Source organism: Ambystoma mexicanum, chromosome 1p, assembly GCF_040938575.1.
Source record: "Ambystoma mexicanum isolate Mex_15411 chromosome 1p, UKY_AmexF1_1, whole genome shotgun sequence".
In the NCBI taxonomy this organism is placed as follows: domain Eukaryota; kingdom Metazoa; phylum Chordata; class Amphibia; order Caudata; family Ambystomatidae; genus Ambystoma; species Ambystoma mexicanum.
The window spans coordinates 170099325-170122689 of NC_090921.1; the positions used below are offsets into that span (position 1 = coordinate 170099325).

The following is a 23365-nucleotide window of genomic DNA, read 5'->3' on the forward strand; positions in this document are numbered from 1 at the left end:
GCAGGCATTTGGCATGCCATTCGTAGTATTAGACGGTAGGGGGAAACATTTGCTAGCACTCAACTGGTTTATTCACCCATTGGAAATGGCAGTTGCAGTCGAGCTAAACCTAGAGGGTCACAGTTTAGTGATCCTCCTATAAACCCCAGAAATGTTGCTATCGCTTCATCAGATACTTGTAAATGTCTTACATATTTGATAAGTGCAAGTCTTTTGCTGGTAAGTATGAACATTTGCATATAAAGAACTGTAACCTTGTGTGGCTATTCCTTAATTTGAAACAATAGCCTGTTATACTGTAGTTCTGTCACTATCTATGCTTCTGAAGTGTGCCTGGATGCTTGACCATAACAAACCTAGTTGGGCTAGTACCACAAGCTTGCTGAGATCAGGCTGGTGTCCCGGAGGCGTGAACACAGGCACTTTGAGGTTCATCCAGTTTGTGCTGCACTTCCATCGTACATAAGGATGTATCTTAACCTTGAATGTAACCTGTAATTTAAATGATTTGATGCTCATGTGTCAAATGATATTTGCTGTTCAATTGTAAGTATGATACTGCAAAAGACAACTGTTGTCACCAGCAAGCTCCTTTTTCTTTTTCATTCTTTTCCCTTTGATGTGCCTTGTAGGTGGTTATTCCTTGCAGTATTCCCAGTCCCTCTAATGCTGCCCTAACCTCTCCCTTCTATCTCCCTTCCATACAGGGTTTGTGATTGGCTATGCAGGATTCCTCCAGTCCTTGCTGATGCTGGTGGTGGCCTATGTGATCATCTCTCTCACTGTTCTCTCCGTCTGTGCAATCTCCACCAACGGGGCAGTGCAGGGCGGCGGGGCCTACTGTATCCTTTCAATTCCAGAAATTCTTGGATTATTGTGTTGTAGAACTTTAAATTTAAATAGTGTTGAGGCCATTTTAGGTTTAGTAGAAGTCACTAATAGCTTCTCTGTTCCTAGTTGTACCTTAACAATTGTGCTTGGACTCAGTGACACAACGTATATTTGCTGCTTTAAATGGAAACTAGCACAATGGAGACATTTTTGATTGTTTGGAACACTTTCCAAATTGACATATACCTTGTAAGTTTGATTGTCATTTGAAAAGGGATCTCAAGTAACTGCAGCCTTCCTTCTCTTCCCCTCAAGAGGCATAGCTATGCCCAAAAAAATAAATGTACATCTTTAAAATGAATCGGGTCCTTCACCAACCATTTCATCCTCAAGCGTTCTTTCCAGGATTGCTTCTGCCCCGTTCCAGGTAGCCTTTCGTTGAGCCGAGACATACTAAACGGATGTTGATTCTGCAATTGTGCTCTTGAATCAGACTTCAGCCTTGTTTGCTGCATCAATTTTAGCATTTCTGTGCTCTACCCATCTGTTGAACCACTATACCCTGCTGGCATTGCTTCAAGATGCAGAACATGCATCAAATGGTTTTGCACTCCCTGTGTACAGCTGATCTGTGTTCTAAAGTTATTGAGTGCTGTTTAAGTGATGTATAACACTGTGTTGCATCTTCCCTGCCTGCAGCAAATACACCTATAAGTAACATTCCAAGGTGTATGTAGATTCTGCATTTCTTCCTACAAAGAAAGCAAAACAATCCAAAATTGGCTTTAACAAATATACAATTAAAATGAATGGCACTATGTGTTGGCTGTAAGGCAACTTGCAATGCTTTTATGAACCTCCTTAAATGGAAGAGCATGCAAGGCTACGACTGCTGGAATGAATGCCAGTAGAAATCTGCATTAGTAATCCTCCATGAGGTTCTCCTTCATGCTGATATTTATTCCTCAATTCCTCCCTCATGGTCGCTTCAGAAGAACAGCGTCGTAAGACTCCCTAAAATATATCTGCAGCCAAGCCTCTGGGTGTGGCGCATCATTTTTAACTAGTATCTATGTAGCTGCTGTTTTTGCTTGTTTTCCGCTCCCAACCTCCCTCCCTTTTCTCCCAATACCCCCTCTGCCTTTTGCGTTTCACAATTGTATATCAACAAGAATTGGCTGCACTCTTTGCTTTCTTGTTTGTGGTCTATCCTTAACCTGATTTTGATCGTCAGTTATGATCAGTCGAACCTTGGGCCCAGAGTTCGGGGGCAGCATTGGGCTTATGTTCTACCTTGCCAACGTTTTTGCCTGTGGTGTTTATGTGCTTGGACTTGTGGAAGCCGTCCTGGACGTGTTTGGGAAAGGTAAGGATTGCGTGATGGAGCAGCGGCTAAAGGTACAAATCTATGGGGGATGAGGTTGAATTAGGTTTTGCACAGGTGTGGTGTGTAGGCTAGAGGATCAGAGATAAGGACCTACAAATGAAGGTAAACGTCCCAGAGATGGCTTTTCCAAATATAAAATAAATTTGATTACTAGGCGGTGGCCATCGGGCCATGTGTAAAAGATTTATAAAACTCCTTAACTGGAAGAGTGCGCAGTCCTGAGACCGCTGGAATTAATGTAGGTATAACCCTGCAGTAGAAATCCTACATAACGTTCTTCATGCTGATGTGTTCCTCACTTCCTCTCTCATGGGCACTCCGGACGAACAGTATGGCAAGACACCCAACCACTGCCATGGTAGGAAGGTGCTCTACCACAGATGTGTAGGTCTCACTAATAATTTTAAACAACTTATTTTCGCAGCACACTTGGCGAACCTTTAAATCTCTTGGTTCACATTCAATAAACTTCAGGTTTATTATGATGGTGATTAAAAACTAAATTAAGCCAAGACCATGAACCTATGTAGAAAGATGTGCTATAACCTGATCCACTATGATGAGCCATAAAATTGTGCAATGCTATATCACTCAAGTCTCTTGGTGAAAGATGTTACTAGAGTTTAGTGTTCATTTTATCGACTGCAAAATGATGGAAGCTGAATTCACCTGCAGAAATTGTGCCTAATGTCCTGTAAGTTAACTGCAGATCTCCGAGAAGGTTCCTTAATTCACTGGGCCATTTGTACAAATCCTCTGCTTCCTATTGACCATGTCCCTTCATCTTCTAATCCCCGTACTCCATGGTACCCTTTTATCTTCAACATAAACTGTATATTGGTAGCTCATTTGTTGTTTTCTCAGATTTTGATTTATGCCTAAAAATGTAGCAATTAATTTTCTTCCTGTAGACTTATAATTTGGACCTGTCCTTTCCTATGAGTGGTCCTCTTTGCTTGCCACACCCTGTCCTCAGGAAGGACTCTTGGCCTCTGTGAACGCAGGTGTATGTGTCTAGAGACCTTGAGAAATGACTGATTTCTGCATATGTGTTAGGGGAGCAGAGATTGTAGTTGCTTCGGGCCCCGTGTGACTCTTTCACCCAGTCCATCTCCAGTCCCTATAGCGGGCCATGGGTCTTCCATTTGAAGATTCTCTTCCCTCCTCTGTGGCGGAATGGGGGGGGTGGGGGGGAGGACAGCCAGGGATTCCTTCCCATGCCTCGTCCAGCAGCAACATCATCACATGGTTGTGCTGGCACACAACCCCCTTGACGAACCCACTATGATTTGATTAGGAATTTATAATGCGCATATCCTTCTGGAACCAAGCAGAAGCCTGGATCTAGGCACTGATATTATATTCCGTTACCCGGCTTTTAGGCATGAAAAGGAGAAATTCATCAAAACAAAAAGGTTTTCAGTTTCTTCCGAAAAAAGGGCAATAGAGCTGGTTTTCCGCAAGTCATCTGGAAGTGTATTCCAAAGACGAGGGCCCCTGATGACAAGGCAACGATCGCCCCAGGAAACACAATAAGAAAACGGGATGACTAACCTATTCTTACTAGATGAGCGCTGAGCTTGTGAGGGCATGCAAGGCTTGATTTCTGAAACCAAGTACTTGGTAGCCATTCCATAAATACACTTATGAATGAGACAGTGTTCTGAATTCAATTCTCTTCCGAACCAGCAACCAGTGCAGTTTCCTTCGGTTTTGGTAGGTGGAGATGGGGGCTGTTTTTGGCAAGCTTAATACCAGTCTGACAGCAGCATTCTGGGCCACCTGAAGCCGCTGGAGTTGGCATTCACGTGCTATCAGGAGAAGTGTGCCGCAATAGTCCAGTCTGGAACCTAACATTCTGTTACTCACCCCACCATAAACTGGTTGGGGCGTTGGTAAGACGACCTTGATGAAAGGAGTGGTATATTGAGTAGATTAGTATTCAGCCTCCAGGACTCCAGATCCCCTGAATTCTAAGATTCAGGCTTCCTCTGAATGAGGGACTCTTCTTTACCTCTCTGCTGTTTAGGTAAAAACAGAGAGGTGTCACAAAAGAGCGGGGAAAACGCGCACCGCCAAACCAATGCTGTAAAGGAATTACAGAAATGATTAGCAACGATGCAGTAAGGAATGTAATGAAAAACCAGCAACAGCAAATAATTCAGAATACCTAGGGCAAGGTTTGAATGGTGCTGAATAAGGTATGGATCCTGAACCTACAAAAAAATAAACAAACCCAATACCAGAAGTACGTTGTCCAGACCAGTAAGACCCCACTATAGTCATTAATCAGCAAGACTGACCTGAGGAAAAGGATTCTGAAGATCTAATGGTTCCAGTTGAAAGGATTACAACAGAAGGTTAAAATAATAAACAGGGAAGTTAGTATGGGAATAATATACCCGGGCGGCAGGAGGGATGCACTAGGTACGGGTTGGTGCATACACAGAAGAGCGTTCGGAAACATGCACTTAGTAGAAATGTCCCAGCATGTCCGGAATGTACGGATTTTGTAGTGACCCAAGAATCCCAGTACATGTGTCAAGGACAAGTTTTCAGGTAAGGTTAGGAACTCTGTAGAATGAGTGAGGAGTTTGCGAGGCACTCTGGAAAGCACCTGCCGCGGGAAATCCGGAAGTCGTTCCGAGTCGGGCACCAGGAGATCAAAACAGCAGGCAAGGGGAGAGGCAATGGCAATCCAAGCGTTCAGAGTTCGGCAATGGAGAAATCAAATAAAGGTCAAATGGAAGAGCACGAAGGCAGTCCGAATTAGCGTAAGCAGGGGTCAGGAAACCAGGAAAACAGGACTTCACAGAGAGTAATCCGAGGGAGAAGAGGAATTTGGAACAACAGGAAATGCGTGAATAACGCCACGATTAGCAGCAACAGGCACCCCTGAGATGCCGGATTTACACTGCAGGTGGGCAGTGTTTTCTTGCACATATTTTACGCACGGGACGTATCAGCTGACACAGCCGTCGCTGTTGTCTAAACAAACTCCATGGCAACCTGTATCTGTGCCAGAGGGAAGCCCAGGAACACTCATTTCCCTGCAAGGAAGAAGTACGAACTAAAGGAACGGGCGGTTCCTGCTGCCAACATGCAACACATTATCCCTATGACTATTGAACAGTCCTAGTCAGAAATGACTGCCAGAAAAGGTTTTAAGAGCCTGAGATGGTAAAACACTGACTTAACCATGTCTGAAATGTGCGCATTGCAGCCTAGAGATACTTGCCAGATGCAGCCAAGTTTTCTTAGCTCATTTGAAAAGGATGTTGCTGTATGGAACAAGGCTGGACAGATATTGGTATTGTGATAGTTACTGAGGAGTTGTTTAGGCCCAAACACTATCTCTGTTTAGAAAGGGTTGAGCTGAAGCTTCCTTTCGATCATCCAGCTTCTGATCGAGTTAGCGCAGGCTAGGATAAGTTTAGACGCGCCCGGTGCATTTACTAATCTGACATAGGTTTGAGTGTCGTCCGCGTAAGAATAATAGCTCAATTTTTAAACTTCGAGAAAATACCCATTAGAGGGCTAAGATAGATATTGAATAAAATTGGAGATAGTGATGACTCCTGTGGTCATCACTAGGTTTAACCACTTGAATACGTTTTTCTAAGAAAGAAGAGAACCATTTCAATGCGCCTCCGAGACCCGAGCAGGCTCGGATAGTCTGGACAATAACATGCTCAGATCACCCTTATCAGTGGCCCTTAGAATATCCTCCCATACTGTCACCAAGGCTCTCAGGCCTGTGCCCGGGCCTAAAACCTTATTGAAAGGTGTCCAGGATTGCATTTTCATCCAAATATTACTGCAGCCGTATGGTGACAGTCTTTTCTAAAAATCTTAGATGGCTGTGGCAGACCAGTATTTGTGCAATAAGGAGAAACATTTATAGTTGCAGTGGAACAGTTCCCTGGACTAAGACTGCATTCACAATTTCCGTTATTAAAAAATTAAGGTCAGAGGCATGCCTCACTGCAAGATACGCCGGAATGGAATCCTAATCATGAATATATTTCAAATCTATGGGTGAAAATGAGAAGCAGGACGCTGGATAAATCGGTATTGTCTGAGGATCCAGGGCCAGAGTGAGGGTCAGTATTGTAGTAGTTTGAGAATCAATGTTAATTTGATTAGAGTTTCCCTTTTCATTCAAGATTTTGAATTCATTTGCCAAAGTACAAGAAGGAGTTATGAAGAACCAGAGGGTGTTTCACAACCTAGCCGCCGGGATCCCGTACTCAGGTGGCCAGGGAAAGGACATTGCTTTTGGATCTCCACCCTGGGGGGGTGGACAAGAGCGGGAGGGTCAAATGGGTAAGGGATCATCGGGGAGTGGGGGAAAGGGTACCCAATGGTGAGACATGGTATCCCCCTTTTTCCACAACCCGTCTAACCCCTATTCCCACTTATGTTTTGGGAAACTGCAACTCCCATAATTCCTCCCCACTTCTCCTCGACAAAAGTACTGCACCAAAGAAGATGAGTAATGAGGTTAGGATTGCCTCCCCTGGTTTGCATTGGCCCTGTCCCTGTAATGAGGCCAGGCAGTCAGGCATTTAACTTCAACAATGTACACCTGTCACTTATTAGCACTCACTGGGAAGATAAAAGGTGGCCCACCCAAGCACACGTTGTGTGAAGGAACAGCTCTTGCAAGTCTGTTCCAAACCATGCTGTGGAAGGCCAATGGGCTGATCGGCTGTGGAGACCGGATCTAGAGAAAGCCAGGCAAGATTTCCATACTTTCGGGAGGCCATGAGCATTTGAAAAGCAAAGCCGAGCGAGCCGAGGAAAGAAGCCTTCAAGTTGTCCTGCAACCCTCCCGGGTGAACGGCTGAGTTTGGGAGGAGACAAGGCATTGGTAACAGCCTTTAGCTTCAGAAATGAGATTGTTGAGAAATCCAGTTCATACAGCCGGTGAGTAATCAAGGAAAGTGACTGTAATTTGCAAAGTTGATGGTTGCATCTGTGCTGATTAAAAAGCAAATTAGATGCTCCCTGAGATGTCTGGCCCTCCTCTCGTCACAGAGCCGCATATGCAACTCATCAACTGGACTCCGTGTCAGACGGTGTCTTCTTTGTTCCTGCTTGCTCAATGCAGGGCTCTGTAACTCTCAACCATTCACACTCCCTCTCTCACTCTCTCTCTCATTCTCTCTCTCTCATTCTCTCTCTCTCATTCTCGCTCTCTCATTCTCGCTCTCTCATTCTCGCTCTCTCATTCTCGCTCTCTCACTCTCTCTCTCACTCTCTCTCTCACTCTCTCTCTCACTCTCTCTCTCACTCTCTCTCTCACTCTCTCTTACTTTTACTCTCTCACTCCAGCGAAACACTCTGGGCTTCTCAAATACTCTTTGCTGCTGTCCTTCATGAGGAGGACTGAGTAAAGTTTGGGTCAAAAGCCCACCCAGACATTCTTACAGGGTTTATAGGGTTCTCATACACCTTAGCATCTATATACCACATGAAGGTTTTATTGCCGGGGGGGGTGGGGAGAATGATGAGATAGGTCCCTCTCTGGGTCTTCCTGACCCACCTGGATCCTGAGCCTGGGGGTGGAAAAGCGAGGGAGGATCACCTGGATGGAGGGTCCTTGGGGATTGGGAAGAGGGTACCCCAGGCGAGACATGGTATCCCCCTTTCCCTTATGAGAACCAACCTAACCCACAATTTTCCTCATTCAACCTACTACAGTACTGGGACGAGGAAGGTGCGACTAGGATAAGTGAACACCAGTAGGTCATTTCACTACTCTATGATGAGACGAGATGCCTGCAGAGTACTGTAAAGCTCGGGCATGTCCCTCTAATAGCAGTCAGGCAATGCTAATTGGGACCTTGAACCTGCAACCTGTCAAGGGGTTGCAGGTGTTTAAGAAGGGAGGAGACCAGCAGCAGGGAGATCAGCAGAGAATCCTGTTTGCAAGGAGGCAGCCTTGATTGGTCCTGCAGGAGAGCTAGAATGCCGGCAGATGATCTGAGGAGCAGTGGAGCCCAGGAGCACGCGGGCCGCAATCAATCCGCAGGTGCGCGAACCTCCATGGTCGGAGATGCATAGCTGGAGCTGCGAGCAAAGAAAAGGAAACTAAGCCACCGCCAGCATCCGTGGAAGGGAAGTGTAGCTGTTGGTGGGAGCAGAGAAGCACCAGAAGTGCGAGCGGGGCTCGTGGTGCAAGGCAAGCCAGCAGGCGGAGCAGAATTGGAAACGATGCAGCTGCCCGACAGGAACGCCAAGGACCGGTGAGTGAAGGAGAGTGTCAATTGAAGTCGGAGCGATCCTTGGGGCTGCGTGAAAGCGAGATGAATGCCAAATAAACTAAATGACATGTGCAGATTGAAAGAAACCCGAAGCCATGGGTTGAATGAAAATTAAGCAGTAAAGTAAATGGCCACTTATTTTGGAGGTCGAACTGAATGAAAACCTTATGGGCAAAGGTACAACTGATGAAAGATAAATGTGATATTCCCCATTTCAAAGCAACGTACGAATGAAGAGAGTAAGTGTGGAAGTTAGTGAAAGAGCATCACAGAAAGGTGGGAAGAAATAAAGCCACCACAAAGTGAACTGTATACATGAATACAATGCAGCAAGGCCAAAGACTGGCAAAGGATATATGACGCATGATGGCAAAGCCAAGAGGCTAACCAGTAGATGCCAAGAGAGTATGAACTTTTAAATAAAGCCAAGAGGCCAACAAGGAGAAGCTAAGTGAGTGTGAATCTTTACACAGGGGCAAATGCAGAAGAACTGTGTGGGCTGAGGAGCCCAGGGTTCCTGGTTTGCAAGACCTGTAATGGGTGGACCATGTGGTCTGACAACTGCACCTAGACCAGGGAACTCTCAATTGCTAAAACCAACGACATTATTGAAGTAAATCATGAAGTATTCATCTAATTGAACTGTTAATCCAAAAGGAGTGTTAAGTTTATTTAGAGTGTATTGAACATTGAAAGACTGAACCCAAGTATAAGTTGACAAGTCGAAGTCTTGGGGAAGGGAACCCTGAGACTTGATGGACTTTAATGCGGTCTTGAGGATGGAGCCCTCAAGACCCTTTTCTTTGGAACAGTTGTCTTGAACTTGGGAAAGGGAACCCCAAGGATTTGTGGAACTGTTTTGAACTTGGGAAAGGTAATTCTGATATTTTGTGGAACTTTCTTGAACTTTGGGAAGGGGCCCTGCAGAGGAAGCTAGGAGCTTGAAGAAGCTCAGAACTTTGTTTTGATCACCATTCCTTTAATCATCCCTACACATTGTTAAACTTTAGTTCTGAGGGAAAAGATAGGTTTTGGACACAGACAGACTTTCAAGTTGAATTTTTTGACTCAGGCTTTCCTTAGTTTTGTAGAGGTAGGGAAGTCCCACCTGAGCGTAGGGCAAATTAGGCTTTCAACCAGCCTGACATTTGAAATGATAAACCATTTTATTATGAACTTAGAATCTGTTGTCTATGTCTTACTTCATGATGCCTTCACATAAGATCGCTATAGAGGCCATTGAGTTTGCTGCATGTGTTGTACAAATAAATAAACCTAGTTCAACACACCTTCCACATTATCTTGTGTTAACACATATTGAACATTGTTAGTCTACGGTGACAGATAATGCATCCAGTTGTACTCTTTACAGTAGATAAGCATAATTTATTGCCATATATTGCCTCTTACAATAAATACATTTGGCCATTAATGTGTAGCTTTTGTTTGTGTGGGATTTCTGAAGCACAAACGTAACTGCCACTGTGCATGGGCTCTGCTGTCGATTTCTGAATGGGTGTTGTGCTCCTGCAGGAAGGGACCTCTTGCATAGAATAATATGGTAGAAAAGGCTATGTTCATTGGACTCTGAGCATAATGATGGAATGGGATAGAAGATGGGGCCGTGACATCCTGATTGCTGTAGTCTAGGAACCCAGTGTATTTTTTTAAAAAAAATGCCTACCCCAACCCCATAGGTTTAATGCACAAAGATTAGCAATGCAGGGTCAACCGCACACTAAAACATCTTTTGAATTTTGGCACATCTCGGGGAAAGAAAGCTTCTTGGACTATTCTACAATACATTCTGAAAGAGTATTTTTGGAGGAAGGAGGAGATTTGAACAGACTCCCACACAAGACGACAAAAATCAGCCAGTACCATCATTGAGGAAATGCATCTGAATGAATCTCCCATAATCGCAATATTTTGCTAGTAAGACGCGAAGCAGACTGGTTACCAATCAAGGCATGCATCAAGTTCAAAATCGATCGCTGTCTCCACAGAACTGCCCCCCAATGCCTCGCACACCGCATCGCTAAGAAACCCAACCCCTGCATCCTGCGATCCTCCTCTACCTCTCTAACCACCTGGAGATTCATCAAAAAAAGAGCCGGTGGTACAAGTTTCACTGTCATTGCCCACACTCTCCCTATACTCCCAAGACAAACCCTCATATCTGATCTTCTGCACAAAAAGTAAAAAACAGCACAGTTCAGCAAATACGCCCAACTACTTTTACTATGTACTGCCTACAAGAACAAATCTCCGTGTATCCACATTGTCTCCTCATTGATAACATATCTGTACTACAACTGACCGTTCTGTGACAGCAGTGTAACTCTGCTGTAACCATGTTTGTACTGTTAATTTACCACCCCTAGTGCCGTGATACCTCCGGGTCCCGGTGCCATCAATAAGTTCAATGAATAAATAACCCCATGTTCTATACGGACCCCTTCCATCTGACATGTTTAAAAAGCTCTCCTCCCTCGCCTTATTCCATTCCACATTGCAGGGTACCTCTGTGCAGCCTTCTCTACCAATTATTAGAAATTTCTTCCAAGAGGCCAAAGTAAGTTGTGGGATACATTGACCCACTCAGCAGAATTCCCATCCATAACCAAGCTGCACTTCAGCAGTTAACAGAAAAATTGCTGCGCTGGCTCCTTTGAGCACCACTGCCTCGCATTAAAACTGCATTTTGCAGCTACAGTGGGAACGTGGGAACCGGGAGCACACAAAGAAAGACTGCCAGGGTGTGTTCTGGTGTGTACTATAGAAGCAGGGTGAAAATGCAGCACTGCTTTGCAGCTAGCTCAAAGTTTCCCATTTAAAATGATGCCGCTTTGATGCTCTTTTCATCTGTTCTACATTACTCTGCTTTTATCAGTGAGGCCTTGCCATGCCCATCCATATTCAGATTGTACTCCAGCAGAAGAGAGCCTTATTCCTGAATGGCATGCTGTGTCAGACCAAGACTGGGACATCAACAGAAGCTTTTTATTCAACCACACGGCAAAACGCTTGACTTTTGGGCTACAAAATATCAAAAATCACTGCTTCAAAAGAAACCCTAGCTCTAAGGGTATATGTCCATTTCAGTGGACCTGTGTCTTAAACAGATTGCTGTATGAGAGAAACCGACTAGGGCTGCAAAACAATGTTTGGTATCCAGATGAGAGGGAAGAAACTAATTTGAAAGGGAAATCCCAGCAGCATTCACCATGTGTCAGAATGTGTTTTTGCCAACCAAGAAAAATGCCTGTTTTTAAAGTACAATGTTGTATAAAGCCCTTTCCTTGCCTAGGAATGTCAGGGGAGGTCTTGTGTGAAAACCTAGATGGGATGTTTTGTTTCAACAGACATGATTCTGATGCTGAAAAAAAATAAGTAAAGGCATTGGCTGCATTGCGGAACTAGCCAAACATGTTTTCTGCTTGGGGGCTGCGTGGGGGGGGTGCTAGCAACAGGAGAGGACGCCACCCCCCCCCCCCCAAATGAAGCCACAATAGATTCTGGGACTATCTGTTAACTGCCGCCCTAGAAAACTTTGAATGGACCAAGAGAAAGAAATATCACACGCTCGTCAGACTTCTGTCTGGGCTTCAGCTTGAGACAATAGATCTGGGACACCTATGTGCGTCTTTTGGAAGTGACAACCACCAGTCACTCAAGCTGGGAAAACTCCAGGGCAGCCCTGGGCTGAACTGACATTTGGTGGAATCCTGAAGAAATAAAAAAATGATCCCAGTGGAGGACACAGGCCACCCATTTTCCCTCCTAAAGAATGGTTTATTAATAAAACTGATGCAAAAGTTTCACAATCTAGATGCAATTTTGATGGCTGTAATTCAAGACATGGTAGCCTTCAGTGGCATATAAGGGACAGAAATGGCAGAGAATTGGATATTCTGAGGAAAATGTATATGGTGCCACTTTGAAATTCAAGATTAACCTGCCTTATGATAATATATTGTAACGCTCACCTGGTATCCACGGGGACGTCACTCAGCCTTTTCTGACCTCTTACGACCTCGAAACCTTCCATGGAGTCTACTCGACTGGAAACTGGGCCTGAAACACAGCATTGGTAGAGTTTAACTCCCTATTGTCTCTGTGTGCTTGAACCCCTTCTTCCCTGGGGTCCAACCTTTCCCTTTGATCCACAGCTCACCTTGGAAAGTGTGCTCTCCGTCCTGCTTTCAGCGCAGGGGTGCGTTGATTGGGGCGTCTCGTTGCTGCCTAGTTACTTCACTGGCAAGAGTCCGACAGGGAAGTATAATGAGTCTTTTGAACAGTTCTCTAACTTCGTTCCTTTCCTTCCTTGGATGATGGCCGGCGTCCTGGGATGGCGACGTGCTGCTGAGATGAGTAGCGCTGAAAGTGAGTGAGTGAGAGCACAATGCACCCCTTTCGTATTTGTATTGAACTGAGTTCTTTTTCTGTGTCTGTCAGCGTGGATGCCGGTTAGGAAGAAGAAATGCGGTGAGTAAGCGTGGTATGCAGCGCCTCTAGATGTTTCCACGCTAACCTGGAGTGTCTTTTCCCTCTTGCAGATGGATGAGAAGTTCCGGAGACAGAGTACCCCCAGCGCGGCTGGGATTCAGGTAAGCGTTTGAAGTTTGTACAGTCTTTAAAAATAAGCGAAGATTTGCTGAATGCTTACTAATGCCTTTTTTCTGTTCTTTTCCCTTTTCCTTAGGAAGCAGCGTGCCGGGATGGGAATGGCACCACCGAAGATGCCCGCAGAACAGAAGGAGCGATGAATGATGGGCAGAAGCGCCGCAGGGTAAGGCTGTTCCTAAAGGTCTTCTTGCAGGAGCTGAGCGCAGAAGAAAGATGCAGGCCTACTGGAGACCGATTCGGACACGGTGAGTGTCACGCTGCAGGTGCAGAAAACGCAAAGCATGTTTCTCAGCCTGGGCTTTGCTTAAATAGTCTCTGGGTATCCCAGGTGTCTCTTGGCTGAACCACAACCAAAAGACTAGACTGCACATGCAGTTCTGGGAACCGAAATATGTGGGGGCATCCATCCTGTCCCCATCAATGCACTAAAAGTCCAGTCCCCAATGTTATCCTACGGGAGTGAGTGAGTCTGGTGCCACAAGTGCCAAGTCTGACTCCAAGTGGGTCTTTGGAGGGATGGAGAGGCCAGCCTGACATCTTGGAGGGCTGGGGACATGAGGGGCAGGAATCATGACATATATATATATATATATATATATATATATATATATATATATATATATATATATATATATATATATATATATAGCATTGTAGGTATGACATTCTCACTGAAAAGGACGAAAAATTATTACAGACGAAACTAAGCCCTTCAAACTGGAGAATTGGACTGCCATGCTCTGCTGTGGTATCCTTGGGGAGCATCCGGTGACCTGACCGGCCTTTTGCGCACTACCTGCATGCCCGCTGTACCCTTGCCATCCAGTGACCAGACTTGCCAAGCTGCTTGCTGTTAGGAGTGTCCGCCGCTATCCTGTGACCAGAGCTTTTCAGTCCAGAACCAGTTGACTGTCCAAATCCCCAAACTCAAGTGTGGATTGTGAGTATTTCCCAATCCCATAGCAACAGTTAGCCTACCCCATCTTGATACTTTGTCTTTGTTCCACTTTTTAAGTAATCCTATCCATACCCTGATTTATTGTTAAAACTGTTAGCATTCTCGGTGCCTCTTGTCATTGATCTCCAAGCGTTAGCACCACTTTTCTATTCATTTCTATCTTGCATAGATCATAAGTCCTTAGATAAATTTGGAATAATTAAATTAATTCCACATTAAGTTGAACGCGGGGTGAGAAGGTTGATGCCGCGAATCAATCTTGGAACGTAGTGCCTTTCTTGAACCATATAGTCTAGATAATTTAATTTAAGGAAAATTTGCCTTTCCTTTTTTAAAACCGATTTTCTTTTCTTAACTGCTTTAATTTACCTAAACCAAGCCTCAGTCCACCTTGAAAATCTCATCTCATTCTTCAGCTATTGCCACGCTTTCACTTCTATATTGTCCCTATGATGTGCATCAATCACCCAGCCTAAAAACTGCATTCCGATTCTGTGTATTTCACGTCTCTAAAAAAAAAAAAAAAACTGCAACTTTTCAACATGTGTATTGGGCTGCACTGTTTTCATTTCTAGTTGCTTTTTGTACTGCATGCCTTTTTTGATCCCTTACCTTATAGTTGTTAGTGATGTTACATCTCTGATACTGTGATAAAACATATGTATATCATTATTTAACCACAAATATAATTATTTGTTTGTCAAATTCCGAGTGTCAATTTATGCCATTGCAAAGGGTCTTAACATCCAGGAAAGGTCGGATTTTGATTCTGTTTGCTGCCTCATATCCCTGACTCCCTGCTGCTTCTATCCAATAAGAATTCGATTAATTGGATTTTGAGGGAACATTGCAGGCGGAAATCTTAACTTGGGTGCTATCTATATTAATTGAAAAAGTGCTCCTGTTCATTTGTGCTTTGGATATGTTCTTGTAGAAGGTTACCAAACTGGGTTTCATTAATTTTCATTATAATAATCACCCCATTGGTGATTGGTGACCTATATAAAAATTGTGTGATTTTCTTTGAATGTAAAACATAAATATTGTGTTACCACCACCGGCCTGGATCATGGTTCATTGTGACCCGGTGTATTTGTAAAAGTGGGTGTGAGATGGGTTGGGTATTGGCTCAATTCGAATTCGTAGAAAATAAAGCAAAAGCATTCTAATTGCGCGCAATATCTAAGGCTAAGGGCAAAGGTCCTGGTCTGGTGTGTGACTCCTGATTGGAATCCTTCAGAAATTGGCGGTTCGGCCCGGGGATTGGGTTTGTTTAGTCACCTGTGACAGCTTAACACAGTAGGCTAACCTTCAAGGTAGTGATACTTTGTGTGTTTGGAACACTGTGTTAGGCTGTAGAAGCACCTCCCCAAAACAAAAATCCTAGGTACCTGGCCTGTGAGGAAAATCAAAGCTAAATCAACCCCTAAAAATGGCCAATGGCAATAGAATACAGATTAGCCTTACATAAATAAATTAATAAAGACAACTTTCCAAAATGACCACAGTAGAGATCAAGATGGCTAGGGAGCACCTTTTGCACAAATGATTTGTCAAGGGGAACGGCCAGAGCAAGATGAAATGGTCACCGCCATGGACATGGACACGTGCAGAATAGGAGCCTATTACATCAAGCTTTGAGTGAGTTGTACATGACTCCGAAAATTAAGGAAGAGCAGATTAAAATTACCAGAATCATGGCATACATGTATCTCCATATGGGAGTGATGTGGGAAAAGCATGAAGAAAATACAACTCTTGAGCGAAAGCATTCTGAACTCGTAACTAAAATTCATACTGAAGTAAAATTATGGGAACAAAAATTGCAAAAGAGCCAAGATTCTGAGGCAGAATCTGGTCATTACATCAAACAGCTAAAAGAGGACTTGGCCCTACAATGACAGAATAATTTAGACAATGAGGCCCAATTAGAGTGGAGTGTCAGGAAAAGGCTGACTCTATGCAAGAGTCAATAAACTAAACCAACAACTAAAATAAAATGAAGTTTGCTCAGAACAAATAACCGTGTTATAGAAGCAGATTGAGAAAGTGGAAGAGGAAAATTATAAATTAAGAGGAGCAGCCACTCAATCAGAATTTGATGAAGAGCGCCAGAAATTAGGCATCGTAACACAACAAAGGGATGACCTGATTGAATGAAGGGGTGTCTGTATTAGGAGAAAGAGGCCCTATACCAGGAAATGTGCAGTTTAGAAAACAATCTGGAGAGAAGGGAGTCAGACCTTAAGGTACTGACTGGCATAAAAGAAGAATGTGATAAATTAATGGGGCATAGGAGACAAATGGAACTCGAGTTGGAACAGGCCATAGAGGCTCTAAATGTGCAGAAAACTGAGGTTTTCCTCCTGCAACAGAAATTCTCATTGTTCCCAAACCATATAGGCTGCACAAAGAATTTTGAATTTTGAATCATTTATATCGTGTACCAGACGAACTGAATTGTATTTGGGCGCAGATGGAAACTTTAGCATTTGGACCGTTTTAATTGCCCCAGTGGCTAATTTCCCTGGGAAATCTTAGCAAAATAGATGGGTTTTTAGGGCCTTACGGAATGTCATGAGTGTTTTAGCCTCTCTGATATGTCCCGGGAGCTTATTCCATAATTTAGGTCCATAGACCCCAAATCTAAGGTCTCCTTTACGCCCATATTTTGATGCCGAACTTGGAGTAAATTCGTCTCACCTGAGCGTAGCTGCCGTGTAGAAGTATAGCTCTTGATTTTGTTGGATAGATAACCTAATGCCAATTTATTTACACATTTAAAAAACAGGCAAATTGTTTTAAACTCTATTCGCTCTTTCACAGCTAGCCAGTGTATGGATTTTCTCAAATTAGTGATAGGTGCATATTTTGATACATTGCACACTAACCTAACCACAGCATTTTGGGCCATCTGCAGTCTGCGCAACTGGAACACTGGTATTCCTGACAGCAATGCATTACCGTAATCCAGTCACGCATTGACATGTGTCTCTACAACCACTGCTCTATCCTCATTTGCAATAAATGGCAGAATGTGTCTCAATGATCTGTGTGTAGAATGCTGACTGCACCTTTGTGCTAATCTGCGCAACCCATATCTTCCCACACGCAGCCCAAGTTTTTATTTTTTTAGCAACCTTGAGCTGTGCCCCTAGAAGCATGGTGGCAATATCTATTTATTCTGTTGCAGAGGATATATTGGTGCAAATAATGACACTTCGTTTTGCTGGCATTCAGTTGCAATTGGTTAGTACACATCCAGGCCTGTACCTCCTGTAGGCACTGTTCCACAATCACAAACTTATCCTCAGATCTCTGCACCTTCAGGAACACCTGAGTATCATCCGCATACGAATGAAAGTTGATGTTATGTTTCCTCAGTATGTCCTTAAGCAATTTCACATACAGGTTAAAGAGCAAAGGTGAGAGTGAAGACCCCTGAGGTACCCCACACTCTTGTAAAACAGAATCCGATAGAAAATCTCCAAACCGGACCCTTTGTAAAGACTCGAACCACTGAAGGGCTTGTTTCGAAACTTTTCCTACTTCCCTCAATCGTTTCAACAAGATCCCATGGTGTACCGTGTCGAATGCGGCAGATGGGTCCAACATGACCAGCAAGGACATATCCCTCCCTCTCTGCCTTTCCCCTTTTCTCTGCTGATGAGGTTTCCAGACAAGTTCGATCTATGAAAGTCTCGTCAAAACAGGTTCACCCCTGTTCATCAAATTCAAGGACCACATCGACTCCCTGGCTGACTTCTGCAATCACTCCTTCGCCTCTGGAGTCTTCCCATCCCCCCTTAAGCACTCCCTTGTGCACCCTCTTCTTAAGAAACCCTCTTCCGACCCCTCCTGCCCGGCTAACTATCGCCCAATCTCCATCACTCCCTTCCTGGGCAAGCCCCTGGAGCAACTGGTCATCTCCCAGCTTAATCTCCATGCTGAATCTGTTGGTAGTCTTCATGACCATCAGTCTGGCATCAGAGCTGCCAGAAGCACGGAAACTGCTCTCCTGAACATCCGTGAAGACCTGCTCTCCAACCTTGACTCTTAACACTCCGTGTGTTCTCATTTTGCTTGGTCTCTCTTCTGGCTTTGATACTGTCAACCATGCCATCCTGCTCAACCGTCTCCGTGATCACCTGGGTATCACTGGTCAGGCTCTAGCGTGGCTGACCTCTTTCTCTCCAATCGACCCTCTCAGGTCCAACTGGGGTCCTTCCTCTCTGACATCTTTTTCTCTACCTGTGGTGTCCCCCAGGGATCTAACCTCTCTCCCTGGCTGTTCAACCAGTATCTGGCCCTCCTTGCCCACCGCATCGCTGCTCTTTGCCCCAACTTTCAGTGCTATGCGGATGATACCCAGCTGATTTTCAGGCTACCCTCTGCCTCCTCCTCTCCTTCCCTCTTCTCTGGCTGTCTGTCTGCTATCCAGGAATGGTGTGCCACCAATTACCTCTGCCTTAATGCCAGTAAGACTGAGATTCTACTCATCGGCACACCCACTCCCTCCTTCCCTGCAGCTCTCTGGCTGACCTCTCTTGGCCCCCTTCCTGCTCCTACCTGCAAGGCAAAAAACCTTGGGGTCATCTTTGACTCTCCACTCTCCTTCTCTCCTCACATATCTGATGTCTCTAAGAAGTCACACTACCAGCTGCACCTCCTCAGAGGTATTCTTCCTTTCCTCTCCTTCCCCCAGAAGCTCACTGTCTCCAGAGCCCTGGTTCTCTCTAAGCTGGACTACTGTAACAGCCTCTATCTAAATCTGCCTGCCTCTACTCTCCGCCCTCTGCAACTCATCCAGAACAGGACTGCGAGACTTATCCTTGGCCTCAAGCCCAGGGACTGTATCTCTCCAGGACTGAAATTTCTGCACTGGCTCCCAATGGCTGCAAGGATTAAGTTCAAAACCTTCTGCATTGTCAACAAGGCCTTCTTGGGCCTGGGGCCAAAATACCTTCAACTCTTTCTTCCTAAATATCTTCCTTCTCGAGCTCTTCGCTCTTCCGCCTCCAACTCCCTCAGGGTCAGCCGCTTCTTCAAGAAACGAGTTTGGGTTAGATCTCTCTCCGCGGCAGGGGCCTCCCTCTGGAACAGCCTTCCTGCCTCCCTGAAACTTGAGGAGAACCATCTCCGGTTCCGGAAGCACCTCAAAACCTTCCTCTTTTTGCTTCTGCTTTCTCTCCCCCTCTCCTCTGCTAAATTCCTGACTTAAACTGCACTGAATCTGCAACTGGGCCACTCTCACCGATCTTGGTTCTTGGCCCAGCCACTCTCCCCCTGCACTGCCTCCCTGGCAACCCCTACAGTGTGGGACACTCTCTGTATCCCTACAGTCCCCCTTCCCAGCACTTGTCTGCACTTACCTTGCACTTGCCATCAGCTGGCCCTTATTATATATCTTATTCCACTACCCCAGTACTGCACTTTCCCCTCAACCTTTCCCCTTGCACTTTCCCTTCTTCTGCACTTTCCCTTCCACTCTACCCATGCACTTGCGCGATCTGAATGACACCTGGCCTAGTAGGATCGTTGTCGGTCTTCCGTGTGTCCCCCCTCCCTGCCTCGTCGCGCCTTGAAACACTTGTGTATAGGTGCGTTACAAATGCCATATATCATATCATTAGGTCATCCCATACTGTCAACAACACAGTTTCCGTCCTGAACCCTGGTCGGAAACCAGATTGTAACTGGTCCAGTAGGTTTTCATGGTCCACGTGTTCTTGCAGCTGGGATGTCACAATTTATATCAGAATCTTCACCGGCCACGGCAGTCCTGCTACTGGCCTATAATTTCTAAGATTCTTAGGATCTAAATTGGTTTTCTTTAGCAGTGGGGTGATGACGGATTTCTTCAGAATTTGGGGTACAATGCCTGATGTTAAAGATTTGTTTACAAACTTTGTAACACATGGGGCAATGTCTGAGGCTGCTCGTTTGGCTAGTGTAGATGGAATAGCATAAAGCGCATCATTGGTAGCCTTCAACTTGGAGAGTAGGGAGCAGACCCTCCTCTCCGAAACTTCCATGAATGCAAACGAGTTATAACCCGCCTTAGTAGACAATGACGTCCTCTGTGAAGAGAAAGGGGGGCTCCACCAGCAGATGGCAGCACAAGAGCGGGTCATAGAGGCCAGTAATGCCCGGATAGCAGAGCAAAAGGCTCAGATCTTTGCCTATTATCAAGAGGTAGGGGCTGAGAAGGAGAAACTAGCGAGGTTGGAGAAAGAGGATGCTAGATTTAATTCAAACTGGAGGGACCCCGAACAAGTAGAGAGGGACAGGGTAAACCTTGATAATAGCATGACCACCTCTGTAATAAGGGACTCCAACCCCTTTAATACTGTGTACATTGCTGACTTCATGTCTACTGGTTCACATGAGCCAGAAACCATGAGGCCGGCAGAATTAAATAGGCCGAGCATAATGGAGCTGACAGGTCAGCGCCCTCCAGAAATTGATGGACAGGCGTCCCTGTACAGCTACAAAAATATTAAGGCTGATGCCTCTGACAAGGAAGTCTCCTATGAGGAGAAAGTCGGGGAATTAGATCTGCAAAAATACTACCTCCAAAGGGACCAGTTGGTTCAATTTGTAGAAAAACAGAATGACATGAGGCCCAAAAAGAACTTTCTGAAGACCTCCATTAAATCAGGGCAGTGGGGGGATCCTCTGCCAACCCTGGAAGCAGGGAGGAGCCAGAACCTGTGTGCCACAGGGGAGAAAAAACTAGGCCCCACCATTCTGTGAGTCCCTCCCAAGCTCACAGAATCGGGGAGCGCCTAATAGAAGATCACGTGGGGTCCTCAAGTGGTAGCGTCTCTGAGTCTGAGGTTGAGTGTACTCGGGTGAAGCGGCAAACGAAGGCGGATAAACTAAAGAGAGTTCTGGTGAAAGACCCCATTAGGCAGGTCAAGGCTATAAGGAATTTCATAACCCCGTACCACAAAAACGCAAAATATTCTGTTTGGGAGCATTTTGGAACTCTATGAACAAATGATGGACACTTTTCACCTTATAGACCACCAGAACTGCATAGAGTATGCTAAATGGACATTCTCTCCGGAGTACTCCAGCTTCTTTGCTGGACTGGAAGACCAAAACCATTCAAGATGGTCCACCTACAGGGCAGCCATCTTGAAACACTTTTCTGACCACAGAAACCCCAAGAGGCTCACAAAGCGGCCTATAATCTGCATCGCGGGGGGGCCCCACGAGAATGTGTGCAGGAGCTAAAACGCGCCTTTTCCCAAACCACTAGGAGGGTGCGCATGGATAGCAGAGTGTTTATTACTACCTACTTTCATGCGCTCCCAAAATATATCATGACCCAGCTTGTGAGGGATTTCCATGATGAAAGATCTCTGGACTGGGTAATAGAGCAGGCTACCCGCATTTATGAATTCCAAAAACCTGCAGAAAATAAAAACCAGACCAAAAACCCCAAACCAGCCAACAACCCTGCTGCTGCCAAGGTGGCGGAGGTGGTAGTTGCCCCCATTTCAGACCTAGAAATGGGGGGGGCCTAAAAATGTACCTAGCCAAAATCAGCAAGATCAGAGGCCGAGAAGGCCTTCTGGCCAATCGGAAACAGGGGGCAGTCAGGGAGGTAATCCCACCAATGGGACCTCTAACTCTCCTGATTATGTAAGTCCCAGATACAAGGGCAACTGACTTATCATGGGGTACGTATGGACTCCCCCAGCCCAAGGGGAAGGTCCCGCCAGGTAAGTACTCCAGTACTCCCTCAGGAAACTTTCCACCTAACTTCCCAGTAGGGCAGTAATCTCCCATTCGTGGGTTAAGTTACTTTCCCCAGTAGCCTCAAAACCCCAATCTGCAGGGCAACCCTCCTTTCTTTCCCCGGTTTCAGGAGCCCAGACAACCCAATCCGGGAGAGGGGAGGACAAGGGTGGAGGGTTGCCAAAATCCACAGTACCCAGTGTACCCCGGGAGAAGGGATAGTTACCCTTCCCATGAACCCCCTAGATACAAAGACCCCCGTACCCGCTGGAATGGGAGTTGCAACTGGAGCGGCAGGCCCAGAACCTCACACAGGATCTGGGTCGCATGTTGAGGGCTCAGCAGAACCCTCAGAGGAACATTGCCACTCATAACCCTGCAAACCCAGGGTCTGGCAACCCAGAACAATGACTGGGAGAGAACCCCGACAATTCACTGGTTCCCAAGGAGGAGGTACGGGGGAAGTGGGTGTAAAGCCCTAGAGGAAGCTTCCTTCCTCTCCCGTGAAAAGCCACTGGACCCCACGGAACTGACCTAAAATCTCCTGCCCCTGAAAATCTGCAACCCAGGGAACATAGGGTGGGTAGGAGAAATAAAAACCTCAAAAAAGCCCATTTTGGGGAGGAAGTTAGTGTCCTCCAATTTGAAGGGGAAGAATCTTTAGAGGATTCTGGGAAAACAATCGTCTGCTTCAGGGACGGGGGAATTCCTCCCTAAGAAAAATGGGTCCCGAGAGATCCGAATAAAGACTGGGTGGGTGTGGGGACTGATTCAGTCACCCATCCCTGAACCCCAGAATTGCCATTCTGTGAGTAAAATAGTAAAGGAGGGATCCGCCCCACAAACTGGTCCTAGTGACTGCCTCCAGGTAAAGGGGGGCAGCACAGAATTAGGGAAACGGGGGATTCCAAAATCCCCATCCATTTCATTTTTATTACAGATTCCCAGACTCTGACACTGAAAATTGGCTAAAATGCCACTGTGTCAGAGTCCAAAATAAGGAAATTGCCCCCCCAGCTTGCCCGAAATGCTCATTACCTTTGCTCACTTGAGGAAGAGGGGAGATTTTATGCCCCTGTTCAAGTGCAAGGGCAATGTACCATTTCAGCACTGGTGGACACTGGATCCCAAGCTACTCTTGAAAAAGGGCCTTTGGACTCTTAAATTCAGAAAGGGGGGGGGGATCTCTCTCACCCCTCTTCCCGGACCACTCCAAAACCTTGATGGGAATGAAACAAACAACAACAAACTGCTGATGGGAACTCCTCTCCATTCCTGAAAATCAACCTTCCTTCCAGTTTTAAGTGGCATTCCACACGGGAAGGAAATACTTTGAAATTTTATACTGATTCACAATCTGAAAATCCCAACCCTATAGTCAAAAGTGATGAGAAACCAGCTCAAAGTTTAGCTGACATTCAGAAAATTAGAGACCAGTTGTTCCTCCCTATTCAGTTAAATGAGGGGAAGGAGTCTGTTTTCGCTCGGGTGTGCATTAACGGAACAAGCTTCATCTGTGAAGCCACGTTCAGACAGCTCCCA

General features: G+C 45.5%; 1 protein-coding gene across 1 annotated transcript in view; it reads left to right on the forward strand.

Moving 5' to 3' along the window:
• SLC12A9 (solute carrier family 12 member 9) overlaps positions 1-23365 on the forward strand; it is a 681455-nt gene that overhangs the window by 154600 nt on the left and 503490 nt on the right. Inside the window, exons 3-4 of the mRNA XM_069646063.1 lie at positions 708-842; positions 2066-2197. Coding sequence (XP_069502164.1) covers positions 708-842; positions 2066-2197 — 267 coding nt within the window. The remainder of the gene's footprint in view (positions 1-707; positions 843-2065; positions 2198-23365) is intronic.